The sequence below is a fragment of the Dromiciops gliroides genome, chromosome 3 (genome assembly GCF_019393635.1).
Source record: "Dromiciops gliroides isolate mDroGli1 chromosome 3, mDroGli1.pri, whole genome shotgun sequence".
Taxonomy (NCBI): Eukaryota; Metazoa; Chordata; class Mammalia; order Microbiotheria; family Microbiotheriidae; genus Dromiciops; species Dromiciops gliroides.
The window spans coordinates 53,630,654-53,647,589 of NC_057863.1; the positions used below are offsets into that span (position 1 = coordinate 53,630,654).

Genomic DNA, 16,936 nt, shown 5'->3' on the forward strand with positions numbered 1-16,936 from the left:
TATTGTTGTTGTTATTCATCCTTCATTCTCAAAGAGGACCAATGACATCAGGAGGGTGATGTCTTGGCTTGCAAATTAACTGGATTTAAGTGAGGCAGGGCTGTGCGGTCATCAGCCTCACTCTCTTCTCCACAGTCATTGGAGTCCAGTGGCAAGACATAGATCAGGATGACAGGTAATGGCCCGGGGTTCGGTGGGAAACCTTAGCCTTTTAAATCTAAAGTCTTTCCCAGATCTCAGTTTGACTGAGGCAACACCCATTCAGTGATTAAAGGCCAGTAAAGAATTGAGGCAAAAGATGGCCTACTTCACCTTCTTAAAACAATCATTCTGGGGCAGCTAGGTGGCGCAGTGGATAGAGCCCCAGCCCTGGAGTCAGGAGTACCTGAGTTCAAATCCGGCCTCAGACACTTAACACTTACTAGTTGTGTGACCCTGGGCAAGTCACTTAACTATAGTCAGCAAAGAAGCATTTATTAAGTACTTGTTATACACCAGGCACTGTACTTAGTTCTTAGGATAAGAAGAAAAGCCCTGCTCCAAATAGTTTCTTTTCTCACGGTGCTAATAGGGGAAACAACATGAACAAAACAGCTGCACGGGCATGATCTATATAGAGAAGTTAGACGATAATCTTAAGCAGGTAACCGTTGGTTAGATGAAGTATGACCTCTGGTAGAGGGCAGCATTTCAAATGAGTCTTTAAGGAAACCAGGGGAACTAAGAGGCAGAGACCATGACGTTAATGATACTCCTTGGAGTTGGGTTGGTTATATTTCAATTTCAATATGCTAGAAACTTTTTTCAGGTTGTTTTGCTGAAAATGAGAAAGCACGGCAGCAACAACAAAGAAGCATGAGAAAATCACTCTTGGTACCCTGTTGCGTTGTTAGTGACAGCTTTCATGGGAGAAGGAGAGGTGAAATTCTAATGTTATAGGATTAAATGGCAAAATGGGAGATACAAATGAATAACCTGGCATCTAGTTGGCAGGGAGAGCGGGGGCTGGTGGCAGTATTTATCTGTTGTCCTTACACGTTTTCTATTGGTGTTTTGTTATAGGATATACTTTCTGACATCTTTAATAGTGAAATGACAACATTTACCATTTCTCTGGCAACGTTAATGAACCATTTCTACCAGCAATCCTTTCTATTGAGGTCTTGTTGCTTTTCATAATCAAGGGAATCGGATGCCCAAATGGTTCAAATTTTAAGGCATAATGATGTTAATTTAAGATGTACTAAGAGCTCAGAAGCCCCATTAATGCTGTAAATATTGATTGACAGCATCTGGTGCACCAACAACTATCCATTTACAGTACTTTGCGAATTCATTGCTGGTTACTCATAAAAGTCAAATTGCTGCCTTCCTCCTTATGTTCTGATCCCATTAAGAATTGCATTAGGTCCTTTCTAGCTCTTAAATTCTATAATTCTAATGTTACCTATCACCAGAGTGTTTTCATGCATTCAATGACATTCATCACTTTATACATTTGAGTATTAGCAAGGCACTTAGGGAAGCGGCTATAAGAACACATTATAGTTACTTACACTTGGCTTGGGGGGAAAAAGGGGCAGTTGCTGATTTCATATGAAAACATTGCCTATTGTTTAGTAGGCAATAATGGAACTGTAGTTCTATGGCTAAACTAACTCTATAGGAGTAAGTATATTCTGGTATAATAAAAATATACTTACTATAATTTTTAGTCATTTAATTCACTCAGCAGTGTGTTTATCAAAACTTGAAGACATAACATGCTAACACCATGACCCACTTTAATATTTAAGGTTCCTTTTCATGGAAACCTTGTAAAAATACCTTTGATAGCTCCAGAATACTCACAATCCAGACTTGAAGTTTGGCTAAATCCTCAAAAACTATAGGAAGGGAAGTGCTATGTTATAGTAGAAAGAAAACTAGATTCGGCCAGAAAACCTGGGGTCAAAAGGGTGATGCACTGTGTACTACATGTGTAACCATGGGCTGGTTCCTTCCCCTCACTGGGTCTCAGTTTCCTTATCTGTAAGATGAAATAAATTCAATCACTCCCGAAGTATTTTTTTCTATCTCTAAATCTTAGGATTCTTTGATTCTCAGACCAGCTTTGTAGACCTTGCTAATGCCACATCCTAACATTTTCAAGCCAAGATAGTTTTGTTGCTGTCATCAGACTTTAGTATCTGAAGCCAAAAGGTACCTTATAAATCACCTAAGTGAACTCCCTTATCCTATCAATGGGGAAAATGAGGCATTGGTAGGGGAAAAGTATCCCCAAGGACACAGAGAGTCAGAATTCAAATCTCAGATCCTAGATACAAATCCAAGGCTCTTTCTGAACTAAGCCATGCCAATAGGCACAATCCCACTTCAGGACCTAAGCTTGGTTCCAGAGAGAGTTGAGAAAATGCACTTCCATCCTTTCAAGGCAGACGTGGGAGACTATGACTGAAGAATACTACATGCAGCTAATGTGTCGGTTGGTTTTGTAGTGGATAGAGCACTGGTCCTAAAGTTGGGAGCATCCGAGTTCAAATTTCACCTCAGACACTTACTAGCTATGTGACCCTGAACAAGTCACTTAACCCCAATTGCCTTAAAAATATCCAGGGCCATCCCCAGTTGTCCTGATAATATATCTTGCCACTGGACCTAGATGGCTCTGGAGGAGAGAGTGAGGCCGGTAACCTTGCATAGCCCTTCCTCATTTAAATCCAATTCATTACAAATCATGACATCTGTCCTCTTTGAGTATAAAGGAAAAAGAACAACTCTCCCTTCCGCTTTTTTCCAGGGAACAATCTCTGGTTAGGAGAGAAGGGAAGGCTAAATTAATAAACTAATATAGTATAAAAACAAAAGGCATAAAAAGTAAACTATAAAGAATCAATGAGGGAAATGTGGACAAATTATTTTTGATGATCACTGATCTTTACAGAACATCCTACCCCTCCCCCAAACTCTCTAGTCAGAACTGTCTGTGGCAGAGCAAATAACTGTCAGATATGTCAGGGACAGGTTAGATTAGATGACTTCTTAGATCCCTTCCAGAGAGTTTAAATGATTTGCTCGGGGTCACAATAGGAAGTGTCAGTAATACTTGAGCCAAAGCTTTCTGACTACAAGTCTAGTGCTTTCAGTTGATAAATATTATGGGTAGGATTGGAGGAGGAAATGGCAAACCACTCCAGTATCTTTGCCAAGAAAACCACAAAACAGGGTCATGAAGAGTTGGACACAACTGAAACAACTGAACGATAAGAACATGGGTAGGATTTGTATTTGAGAAGATCTGAGAATCACTACAACAGAAATTCATTTGAATAGAAGCCACTGCTGTCTCTTATTTTCACATGTTCTTCAGAGCAGCCAGGGACTAGGGAATTTGCATATGAGCAATCTAATGCAAATTATGTTAGATTGAACATATGTGTAACCCTTTTCCTGGGCTGGGCTGGACTGGCACTGAGCACCTCCAGAGACAGATATTTTGAATGATAGCTAACCATCTTGGGATTTGTAGCTTGGGCTGATCCTCCTAGGAAAGAGTTATCATGCAATTTAGTGGGGAGGGACCCAGCAGAGTGAGGCTAGATGGGTGGTGGCAGCTTTGAGAAGCTAGAACTGGAGAAGGAAGTGGTGGAAAACAGGGAGGTGGCTGGCATTTCTCTCCTCTGTGGTTGGACAATGAGAGAAGAGAGACGAGGGGAGAAAGGCATCTCTCTTTCACATGGCAGCAGCAGTAGCAATGTTTAGAGATTGTTCTCAATCACAGAAGTTCATCTGCCTGGGCTTAGCTTACAAGTGACAAAACACTTCTGGGAGTAGACTGAACTCTGTTTCTCTGGGGATGGAGAAAACAACCTAATGTCCCTACTTTGTCAAACTCTTCCATCCTCTTCTGTTCTGTTCTGTTCTTCTGGTATAGGTTGGATTAGTAATCATTTGAAGTCTCTAACAAATCAGAGATACTGTGGTTTTATTATAGATTCATCTTCCTCCTTGATTTCTCTTTTTTTTCTCCTTTTTTCTTTTTTTGGGGCAATGGGGGTTAAGTGACTTGCCCAGGGTCACACAACTAGTAAGTGCCAAGTGTCTGAGGCTGGATTTGAACTCAGGTCCTCCTGAATCCAGGGCTTTATCCACTCTGCCACCTACCTGCCCCCCTTCCTTTCTCTTCTTATCAATTGTCTCTGATCTGATGAGCCCTTTGCCTTAGCTTTTCTGTTGTCTGAAAGACTGCTCTCTTTCTTCAGATATGCCCAAGAGTGACCCTGGCCCATTGAAAACCATGGGTTTTCCCAGTACAGTTTAAGTCCTGGATTGCTCTGAGAACTCTCCTGCAGCACAGAAGACCCTGAAAGAGCTTCAAGGTGGAAGAGTCTACAACTCCAGCTACCTGAGGCACTCTAGGGTTTATCTGCTTTATCTCATTAAAATCTCTATCAGAATAATTTTGATAAGGGGAAAGTTCTGACTGTTCTACCTGAAAACTTTCAGTGGTCTCTGTTGCCTATAAAATACTTCATTCTGACTCAAACTTACATTCTCGACCTTGTTTCATGTTATTCCTCATCATTCACTCTCTCCCAGCCAGGCTAGGTTTCTAGCTGTTCCCTAAATTTGACATGTCATGTCCCATATGATAGGTCCCATGCCCAGAATCCATGTCCCCTTACCCGACCTCAGGGTACAAGGGCCCAAGGTGCCACCTCCTCCAGATAGCCTTTCCTGATTTCTGCCACACCTCCACCCAACTCCAAGCAAGTACTCCCCTTCTTCCAATATTCCTAGAGTATTTTAGCTGGTGTTCTACTTGATGCCTATAACTTCTCATCCTATACTTTACATACACCTCTTAAAATACCTTGTTTCTTTAAAGCGTTGCCCAAGCAAAACTCTTTACATAAAGAGTTTCTTGATTTACCTAGCTGCTTGGCTTCCCCACAATCATCTGACCTTCCACTTTTTGTATATACTTTATTTGTACTGATCTATGCACATATTTTGCCCCCCCCCCAACTAGAATGTAAGCTCTTTGAGGGCAAATGCTGCTTCATTTTTCACTGTGTACCCAGTACTTGGCACATAGTAGATTATTTAATACCTGTGTTTGAATTGTATTAAAATATTACCTAAGAAAAGATAGGTCAGCTTCTTTAAGGAAAGCCCCCTCTGCAGAACACTGTAGTAGCTTGCTTGAATGGAATGATTCTTAGATGGAAGTAAAATACTTGATAGTAAACATTTATTGCCTACTATGTGCCTGGCATTATGCTAAGTACTGGGGATTAAAATATTAAAAAAAGAGTCACTGCCCTCAAGGAGCTTACAATCTAATTTTATTCATTATTGTTCAGTCACATCTAACCCTTTGTGACTTCATGTAGGGTTTTCTTGGCAAAGATATTGGAGTGGTTTGCCATTTCCTTCTCCAGCTAATTGACAGATGAGGAAACTGAGGCAAGCAGGGTTAAGTGACTTGCACAGGGTCACACAGCTAGTAAATGTATTTGGCTGTATTTGGACTCACCAAGATGAGGATTCCTGACTCCAGGCATGGTCCTCTATCCACTAAACCAGCTGCCCTTATAGTTTAATGGGGGAAGGCAAGACACAAAAGAAAGCTGAAAAAAAGTGGAGAGGGGAGAAGGAAAAGGCATCTGTTTTGGGGGTGGGGAACATGTTGGAGAAATCATTCAGAGAAACTCCAAAATAGTCTAGCCAGGTGAAGAATGAGAAATTTGGTATAAACTAAGAAAGAGAAGACACAATTCAAAAGCATGCTGGGCTTGATGCTGACGATGAGTCAAAGTCTCACAGGTACCAGAAGCTTGACTGTAAACTCTGTGAGAGTGTAGGAACCCTCTTGTATTCATGTTTTCGTCTCCAGTGGTTCATGGTACCAATCCATCATCAGACAATAAACATGCATTGAATGAGCACACATCTGAGCCTGTTACTTCTAGTCAGCTGGGTACACTTAAGCATAGAAGTTATAAGTTGTTTGATTTGTAGAGGACTTTAGAAGATACAATTCCATCATTTTAGCAATAAGAAAACTGGGCTTCTGGATCCCTGCGCTCAAGTAATTCAGAATCTATTTGGGAAGATGAATCGTACCGACTGTAGCTTGCAGGGACCATGTGATCTTGGCATTCAGAACTCAGATAAATTGATCGAGTCTCCACACCGATGCTGTATGTACCATGTTGAACATGGAGAATGATACTCATAAAGCACCATGCAAATGCTAGTCATTATTATCTAAGGAGACTTGGGCTCCATGAGTGAAGGGATTGTACAGTATCCAAACTTTGTAGCTTCCCCAACACTTAACATGGTGGTATATATAAGAGGTCTCTAAACGTTTATCACCAGCATTATCACTAAAATGTATGTGTGCATGTACCTAACATATGTATATATATAGATATAGAGAGATATATGTAAAGTATATGCATATATTATATATATCATGTTAAGTATTAACTAATAATCTTAATATAATTATTACATAATTCTATATTATGCGACTTCTCTGAGAATACAAAAATAGAAATTAAAAAGGAAAAGAAAGATTAAACACTATTTAAATATATATACATACATATATGTGTATATGAAATTAACAGCGACAAATCCTTTTTGTTCACCAGAAGTAGTATTAACAATGACATTTGTCCATTTGTCCATTTGTCCAATACAATTGAATAGTCTTCATAGTTTTTAAAAATCTCGGTTTAACATATTGTGATAAAGATTTGAAGACCTGGTTTGAAGCTTGGGTTATTTTGACGATTGATTTTAAATAGCAGTTCCAGCTGGAAGAGCTGTCTTACCAATGTGTATGAATGTAAATGGAAGAAGTACATTATTGACCGTGATTACTAAGTCATGAAACTCATTTTTCAATTTCACTCATCAACTCATCCATCAAAGCAAAAATTTTGCTGCAATTTGCTAGTAAGTTCCCACCTTCCCTGATGTCAATCAGGTGTTCTTGTAAACTGAACAGAGGGTATAACAGTTTTTATATTTTTAGTAAATGGATTCAGAACCCATTGAAACTTTTTGGGGGGAGGAGATTTTAACAGGTTAGAAATTTTTGTTTTTAAGCTTTTTTCACTGTGCAGCTATGAGTTTTTATATATGACATGCTTCAATTTTTCTTCTACAAAATCCCTGATAATGGATAAGGATAGGGATGGGGGAATGGAACTGTGATCACATTGATATAGATAACTCCTAATGAGCAAACTCCATCTACCAATGCAGGTGGGCATTTTTCTGTAACTTATTTGTTGTCTGGAACGTCCAATTCTTTGTGACCTCATGGACCAAACTGTCCATTGGGTTTTCTTGACAAAGATACTAGAGTGGTTTACCATTTCCTTCTCCAGTGGACTAAGGCAAACCAAGGTTAAGTGACTTGACCAGGGACATACAGCTAGTAAGTGTGTAAGACTGGATTTGAACTCAGGACTTCCTGACTCCAGGCCCAGTACTCTATCCACTAAGCCACCTAACTGCCTCCTTTAACTTATAGTCTTTATGTTAAATCTTGTCACTTAGTTGTGTTCCTGTGGATTTCTGAAATGCCTTTAGGAAACACCATCACTGCCAGCAGTCCCTGGACTCTGAATCAGTGGCCTTTCCCAAATGTCCACAATGAGTACTTGCTTGAAAAGTAGCAAAGGGGACTGGGGGCTTCCCTTATACCAGAATACCTCATAGTATCATGAAATCCCTCAACAACAAAAAAGTAAATTCCTGCTTAAATTTGTTGCAGTGGAAGTTGATCCAAACTCAAAGATATTAGCTTCAGGTTGTTTGTTATTTCTAGTCGGGGCACATAGCATCTTATGTTTTCCTGTCATCACACTGGGGAAAGGAATATTTCTTGTTGGATTGCTTCTTACCAGCACAGACTCTGCTTGGGAAGGTGAATCCGCAGGAAACCTTTCTAGATAGAAAGGCCTCATCATTGTGTAAGTCATAAATAAGGCTCAGAGCAGCAAAAGGGAATTCCCTCCTAGGCCAGCATTCAGCGAAGGGTTCAGGGTCGCTTTAATTTTCCAGACTTTCTGCCATCTTTCAGAGAAGTGTTGGTCTCTCAAGCGTCAGATTGACAAGCATTTATTCAGTTTGCTCTGTGCCAGGCCCTGGGCTAAGCACTAGGGATACAAAGAAAGGAAAAAGAAAATACAGTGCCGGCCCTCCTGTAGCTCATATTGGAATGGGGGAAGCAACATTGAATCCACCAGGTACATACAAGACAGGCATGTGACTTCTGCAGGACGTCTGGAGAGCTGCTCATGTCCATGGCAGCATTTTGGGGCAATCACTTGGCTTCCCTTAGGTTTTCAGACAAGTCTTGTGATCAATCAAATGTCCTGTGTACATATCACAGTGGGAAGTTGCTCACTGTGTGCTGAAAGGAAAGGAAATATTATTCTTCTCTTTCTTTTTCTGTTTGGTCCGAGGCCTCTAGCTGAACTGCTGATAACCAAAGAGGCAAGGCAAGGAGTTACACAATGAGACAGGATTAACTAAGATTAAAAAGGATCTCTTTTCCATTAAACAGGAACTTAACAAACATCAGCTGTGTGCCAAGAAGAAAGGAAGGGAATAAAGATTTATACAGCTCCTGTATTATGCTAAGCACATTACAAAAAGTAACTCATGGGGGCAGCTAGGTGGCTCAGTGGATAGAGAATCGGCCCTGGAGTCAGTAGTACCTGAGTTCAAATCCGACCTCAAACACCTTGACACTTACTAGCTGTGGGCAAATCACTTAACCCCAATTGCCTCAAAAAACAAAACAAACAACCCCCCCCCCCATGCAACCCAAAACAAAACACACGCGAAAATAGCAATTCATTTGATTCTCACAAGAACCCTGTCAGGTGGATGCTGTTATTATCCCCGTTTTTACAAACCGAAGCAAACAGAGGTTAAATGACTTATCCCAGAGTCACACAGCTAAGTGAGTAACTGGGGTCACATTTGAACCCAGGTCTTTCTGACTCCAGATCCAATGCTCTATCCATTATGTACCTACCTGCTGGGAACTTGGGAAAGAAAGCCAAACAACCCTAAAACAAAACAAAACAAAACAAAACCCACCCAAACCCCAAAGCCCAGAAATCCAAAAAAACAGTCCCTGCCCTGGAAGTTATTACACTTGGCAGAACAAACTGTGTGCAGATGAACAAATAAAAATATATAGAAAGTAAATACAAAGTAATTTTGGTGGAAGGAAATTAATCAATAGCCAAGCATTTATCAAATACCTACTCTGTGCTAGGTGCTAAGGTGACTGACAAAGAATGAAGCAATCCATCATTTCAAGGACTAACAAAGGGTTTTAAGAATGCCCTCATGTTGGGGGCAGCTAGATGGCACAGTGGTTAAATCACTGGCCCTGGATTCAGGAGTACCTGAGTTCAAATCTGCCCTCAGACACTTGACACTTATGAGCTGTGTGACCCTGGGCAAGTCACTTAATCTCCATTGCCTGCAAAAAAAAAAAAAGAATGTCCTCATGTACTAGACTGGGGTTGGGGGGATTGTCCTTGATCAGACATAAACAACTGAAAATGTGATTTCCTTACACGTTTGTATAATAACACTATAGTGTGTTATAAGCCCAAACTAAATGTTCCCTTCTCCCAAATCCATTACAATTCTACTTATCAATTCTTGAGGTCAAACCATAATTTATATATAAGTCATATAAATGACTGAAGTGATCAGAGCAATCTTCAACTATCAAAGACTACAATACAATAAAGTTCAAAGCAGCTAACTACTTGCATGTACAAAAAATCCAATCCAATTCAAAACAAAACAAAAAAACTCAAAGCACCATATCTTATTTGCTTTTTAATCTAGTATGACCAATTAAGAGCTGGAGCTGACCTCAGAGATGATATATTCCAGCCCATTGCTTTTTTCCAGATGAGGGAATTGAACCAGGAGATGTTAAGAGATTTGCTAAAGGTCACATTGGGTCCGATCATCAGAGGCGGACTTTTATACTTTGGACCTTTGAATCCAGAGCTTGTGCTCTTGCTCCTGAAGCTTGCTGCCTCCTAACATTATATGGGGTACATAGAAATAGTCACAATGAAAACATTTAGTTGTAGTTGTTCAGTCGTGTCCGATTCTTTTTGAGACCCCATTTGTGGCTTTCTTAGCAAAGACATTGGGGTGGTTTGCCACGTCCTTCTCCAGTTCATTTTACAGTTGAGGAAATGGAGGCAAGTAGGGTTAAGAGTCACATAGCTAGAAAGTGTCTGAGGTCATATATAAACTCAGGTCTTCCTGACTCGAGGTCTGGTGCTCTATCCACTGAACCTCCTAGTTGCCTTTACAAGATATTTTATAAGTCATCTAATTCAATTCCCTCCCCTTACAGATGAATAAGGGTTAAGGTTATCACCTGAATACTAAAGAAATCTGTGAGCATTCAGACCACAAAGGTCTAGCAGATAGATCCTAGGTGAGATTTCAGTCCATGTCTTATGGATTCCAATACTGGACCTAACATGCCACTTGCCCCAATGTGTCACTGTAGAGCCAGGACTGATATCATGTTGTCCGACAGACTCCACATTTATGTTTTTTGTCCCTATGCCAGAGACCAGCAGGTTGAGGGCTTTGTGTTTATTCTAATGGAGTTCTAAGATACCTAATGATTATACTACTAATAAAACATTTATATGGCATTTTAAGGTTGGAAAGCACTTTATATGCATTATGTCATTTGATGTTCCCAACAGCTCTAGGAGGTAGGTATTATTACTGTTATCTCCATTTTACGGATGAGGAAACTGAGGGTTAGAGAGGTTAAGTGAATTGTCCGGGGTCACAGAGCTGGTAAATACCTGAGGTGGGATTCTAACCTAAATCTTCCTGATTCCAAGGCCAGTGCTCTACTAGGATTTGTTCAATTTCAGCTAATATGAGTTAAATGAAATACTAGAGAAGTAAGAACCACAGGACTGATCTCTGGGTAGGAATGAAAACATTTGAAGGCTGCAAAATGATGTCCTTTCCCTTGTCACTTGCACCTGTACCCAGTACTGAATATTCTCGATTCCCTTTATTCAAAGCCATTAAGTCTGTATTGTCATCTTTAGGTCTCATCATGGGATTGATCCTACGTTATGCTACAGCGCCAGCTGACATTGAAAGTGGAACCGTCTATGACTGTGGAAAGCTGGCTTCTAGCCCATCAACACTTCTGGTTAATATCACTGACCAAGTTTATGAATATAAGTACAAAAGGGAGATCAGCAAACACAACATCAATGCTCACCAAGGCAATGCAATGCTTGAAAAGGTAAGGGCCCCCTTTTTAGCTGGTTGTAGTTCATAATTCATGTCAATTGCTGCATTGTAAATTGTGGTAAATACAGATGCATTCATGTAACCCACACTTGTATAGAAGGATGACTGGACAAACTTTCCATGTATAGGTAAAAATTTGGATGCCAACAAATCTCATTTTGAATTCATCTTTATTACTAAAAAAGGGAAAAAACTCTACAGATAAAGGGGCAAACCAAAATAGTATTGTTAATATAACCGCACTTAAGATGGTGAAAATAAAATAAACAATTTGTCCCCACTTATCAATTAATTGAAATACTCCCATGAGGCTTATAAACATTGAAGATAGTCATAAAGCACTGTGCAAATGCAAGCTATTATTATGTAAGGAGACTTAAGGCCCACAAGGGCAGTAATTCTATCTTCTATAAATTTTGTATTTTCCCCAGCACTTAGCAGAATGGTGTATAGAAGTGATCTCCAAACCTTTGATCTTCTACCCTATCAGTTAAAAAATAAAATTAAAAAGTACATCCTTCCAATATATGTCTATTTATTAACAAATTATATGGACAGTATGGTCCATGGGGTCATAAAGAGCTGGAAATGACTTAATGACTGAACAAGAACAAGAGCAATGATGCATGTCCTACTGTATTAATTGATTATGTATATTATAAGAGCTTAAAATAGATATTTGAAAAAGGATTAGATAAATATTGAATGCTTTTTAAAAAAATATACTTTATTTCTAGTACCCACATTCTTTTAATTCACCAAAAACATTATTAATCTTGATATTTATTAGTGAGATCAATGCAATTGAATGTGTGTCATGATTTTAAAAAAGATCTCATTTTGTGATAGTGATTCATAGGTCTGGTTCTGAGGAGTTGCATCTTTAAAATTTTATGTTTAGTTTATGGAATAAAACAAGTATTTTCATTACATAGTAAAATAAAAAAAGATGCTTGAATATGAAACTGAAAATCTACTAAGCACACCTTGCTATTCCCTTCAAATATGTGACAAAATTATCATGTCAATTTCTTTCCCCACTTTTTTCTTCCCTCCCCACCCCACCACCCTAGAGATGACTACCGTTAGACACAAATAGGTATAGATATGTAAAATTATTCTAAACATACTTCTATTTATCAGTTCTTTCTCTGGATGTAGATAGCACCTTTCTTCATATGGCCTTTATAGTTAATTTCAGTATTTATAATAGTCAAAATACCTTATTCACTCAGAGTTGTTCTTCAAACAACATTGTTCTTACTGTATACTATATTTCCTTGGTTTTGTTCATTTCATATTTTTTATATTTTTAGCATTTCACAGTTTTTATATTGAAACTTCATTTGAAATATTAAAAAAATTTGGGGGCAGCTAGGTGGTGCAGTGGATAAAGCACAAACCCTGGAGTCAGGAGGACCTGAGTTCAAATCCAGCCTCAGACAATTGACACTTACTAGTTGTGTCACCCTGGGCAAGTTACTTAACCCTCATTGCCCCACAAAAAAAAAAATAAAATAGGTTCAAAAGTTTTGTTCCCAAGTTGTTTTTTTATTGTGCAGATATGAGAAATTTTATTATGATACACTTTACATTGTCCAATAAATCCCATAATGGTGGCTATGGATGGCTATAGGGACTGTACCCTGACATTTCATTGATAAAGGGAATTCTTGGGGAATAAACTTCATCTAGCAATGCAGATCAGCACCTTCTCTGCAACTTAGAGTCTTAATGAGTCTGACAACTACAACAGAGGTGGTGAATAAACCACCTGTGGGCTACATGTGGCCCACAACCCTTGAGTGCAGTCTGAACCAGATTGAGAAATTAAAATGTAGTTTCTATCTGATTTTATAAAATATATACATATGTATATATATATATATATATATATATATATATATATATAAAACCACACATGACATATAAGTGTGCCTAGTATTAATGTGCATACTATTTTAATATAGTAGCACATGCACATAATTTATTAATAAGTAGACATACTGGGAGCACATACATTTTATTTGATTTTATTTTTTACTGATAGGGTTGTTGTTCAGTTGTTTCAGTCGTGTTCAATTTGTTGTGACCCCATTTGGGGTTTTCTCGGCAGAGATACTGAAGTGGTTTGCCATTTCCTTCTCCAGTTCATTTGACAGATGAGGAAACTGAGGCAAACAGGGTGAAGTGACTTGCCTAGGGTCACCCAGTTAGTAAGTGTCTGAATCCAGAAATGAACTCAGGAAGATAAGTTTTCCTGACTCCAGGCTGGCATTCTATTCATCCATCTGCCCAACTAATTGGGTAGAGGATCAAAAAAATTTGGAGATCGGGGCAGCTAGGTGGATAGAGCACCAGCCCTGGAATCAGGAGGGCCTGAGTTCAAATCCGGCCTCAGACACTTAACACTTACTAGCTGTGTGACCCTGGGCAAGTCACTTAACCACAATTGCCTCAAAAAAAAAAAGAAAAAGAAAAAGAAAAAAAAATTGGAGATCACTTCTATATATCACTGTGATAGCAGGGATCCTTATGTACAGTTATTGGCCCTCATTTCTATTGGCATTTGACACCATTGGCCTAGAACACTCAAGAGACTAAGAACCTTGCCCAGGATCACATAACTATCATATCTCAGAGACTGCATAAGATCCCAGGTCTTCTGAGCTTTGAGAACATCTCTCTATCTACTATGCCATCCTCTCTTGATGGAAATGAGGGGCATCAAAGGACATAGATAACAAAATAAATATTTCCAAATACCTACTTTCCAAATGCTTTTTCCATCCCTTAGCACAGTGCCTGGCACATAGTAGGCACTTAATAAATGTTTATTGACTAACGGCACAACAATGTTTCTTTCAAAAAGCAATTATTTTCCTATTCTTTGTTGAAATGTCTCCTTCCCCTTCAAGGGATGAATTAGGTTTATTTTCTTCCAAAACACTAGCAAGGTAGCACACTACTGACAGTCATTCGTTCTCACAGAAAAGGCAGCAAGATTTGGAGCCCTTTGATTTTTATAAAAAGAAAAATGCACAATTCCTCCTTCAGTTTGACAACCCTTTTAAGCATTTGCCATGAGGAAACCAGAGCAAGTCTGTGTGGGACCACAGAAGGTTTTCATAGTCATGCATCATCAGCTTTCATTTTGATTCCATCTTTAAATTGGCAGATGAAGAATTCATAGGAAGGAGTAGGAGAAGCGTCTGTGCTTTTCAGGTTGTCTGTGTCTGAGTCTCCATTCTTAGTATCATTAGTGTGATTAGTAACAGTATTATTAGTATTATTTTTAGTCTGTGCTTTCTTTGCAGGAAGCTTTCAAGTCACTTATCTATCTTGTGTCAATTACTTGTTGATGCTAAATAATGTAATCTAGCAATTCATTTAACTGGCACATATAAACTACCCTATTTTACAATGTGCTGATAGAGAAGGGAGAATTGTACTGTCCTTCACTTCCTACTTTCCCTCTGAGTCTCTCAGTGACTATAAGTAACATATAACCATCTCATATACAGACTGAGTGAAGGTCCTGGTGTCAGTCAATATACTAAATATTACCAAGATTTAACTTCTTTATAATTATTTAGAAAAATATAGTGTCTTGGGGGCAGCTAGGTGGCGCAGTGGGTAGAGCACCAGCCCTAGATTCAGGAGGACCTGAGTTCAAATCCAGCCTCAGACACTTGACACTTACTAGCTGTGTGACCCTAGGCAAGTCACTTAACCCCAATTGCCTCACCTATATATATATATATATATATATATATATATATATATATATATATATATATATATATATACATACATAGTGTCTTTTTCTATGTTCCAGTGGATTATCTTGCATGCCTCCTGGGGGTACATGTACACAATTTTGAAGAACACTGCTCTGCAGAGCAGAAGGATACTAATCAATGTTCATAGAATCAAATTATGCTCAGTAGACATATCCCATTGTTGGCTACATATTTATAAAATTCTGCGTGAAAAACCTCAGGAAAAATCAGAAGCATATAATTGTCATTCACATTTATACAGTGCTTTAGTTTACCAAGCAGTTTCTTGGCGGGTATTGCTTGAGAAGGTCACCCAGCTAGAAGGTCGCCCATTTTATAGATGAGGAAACTGAAGTACACTTAGCTAAAGTGACTTGCACAACGTCACAAGGCTAAAAAGTTATGTAGTCAGGACTTGAACTCAAGTCTTGTGACTACAGCATACTGCTACTCGCACAAATGAATTTGCCTCTACTTACAGCTGATGCATAATGGTGGCACTACATCTGCTGATACACAACAAGCTGCCAATTGGTTGTTTATAAATATCATGGAATTGTTTTCCAGAACATGTGAAATTTTCAATTAACACTCCATCTCAACAAATCTCCACCCTATCATTTCAGATAAGTAGCCTTCCACAGAAAAAGAAAACATTCACTCAGTTGTTCACTCAATGAGCATTTTTGAATGCCTACTATGTGAATGGCACCATGCTTGGCACTCAGCTTGGCAGCAAGCCCTCCTTTCACTAATGCAGATAGCGGCCCCTCTTTACTTTAGTAGATGACCTTTGAGGGGCAGTGACCAAAACAATTCCTCACCTTGTAGCTAACTTCTTAGTGATGGAACTCTCTGAATTTAGCAAGGCAGGTGCTAGAATGATGGAATGTGATCTGGGGTGGAGTCCATCATGCTCAATCTTTTAAACTTAATAGGACTTACTAAAGCTTGTCCTCTGCTAGAATTTCACTTCCATACCATGGAGAGGCAACAAAAAGCTCCCTTTCCTCCCCCGCCTTTTTTCATTTTCCATTTGATTTCTCCTTGAATTCTTGATTCTTCAAATGATTTTTTTTTTTTTTTTGCAGGGCAATGAGGGTTAAGTGACTTGCCCAGCATCACACAGCTAGTAAGTGTCAGGTGTCTGAGGCTGGATTTGAACTCAGGTCTTCCTGACTCCAGGGTTGGTGCTCTATCCACTGCACCACTTAGCTGCCCCTGCTCACAGGGTTCTAAATAGAATCACAGGATCGTGGACTTAGAGCTGGAAGGAAGCTTAGATGTCTTCTAGTCTAATTCCCCTTATTTTGCAGATAAGGAAACTGAGACTTAGAGAGAGAAAATTGCTTGAGAAGGTCACCCAGCTAGAAAGTGGAGGCAATGGAATTGGAACTTGGGTCCCCGCTGTCCAAGTTCCATTCTCATTTCCACTGTACAACTTTGCCTTCAAATGTCAGTAACTGTCTTGGATTTCAGTCTTCTGCCACTCCAAAAGAGTGAGCTAGACTAGTGAGGCTCCCCAGAAACTGTACAAAGTACACATATGGAAAGAACTCACCAGAAGAAGGAGTTAAGGTCTGGAAACACAGAGAGCCATATAACTTACTAAGAAGGATAAAGGGACATGAATCCCCAAACCACTATGAGATATACCTCTGAATCCTGGTTGTTAAGTTTTTTCAGTCATGTCTGACTTTTCATGATCCCATTTTGGGGTTTTCTTGGCAAAGATATTAAAGTGATTTGCCATTTCCTTCACCAGCTTATTTCACAGATGAGGAAACTGA

At 39.2% G+C, this 16,936-nt stretch overlaps 1 protein-coding gene across 1 annotated transcript in view; it reads left to right on the forward strand.

Moving 5' to 3' along the window:
- SLC9A9 (solute carrier family 9 member A9) overlaps window positions 1-16,936 on the forward strand; it is a 733,387-nt gene that overhangs the window by 14,501 nt on the left and 701,950 nt on the right. Inside the window, 1 exon segment of the mRNA XM_043990722.1 lies at window positions 11,154-11,356. Coding sequence (XP_043846657.1) covers window positions 11,154-11,356 — 203 coding nt within the window.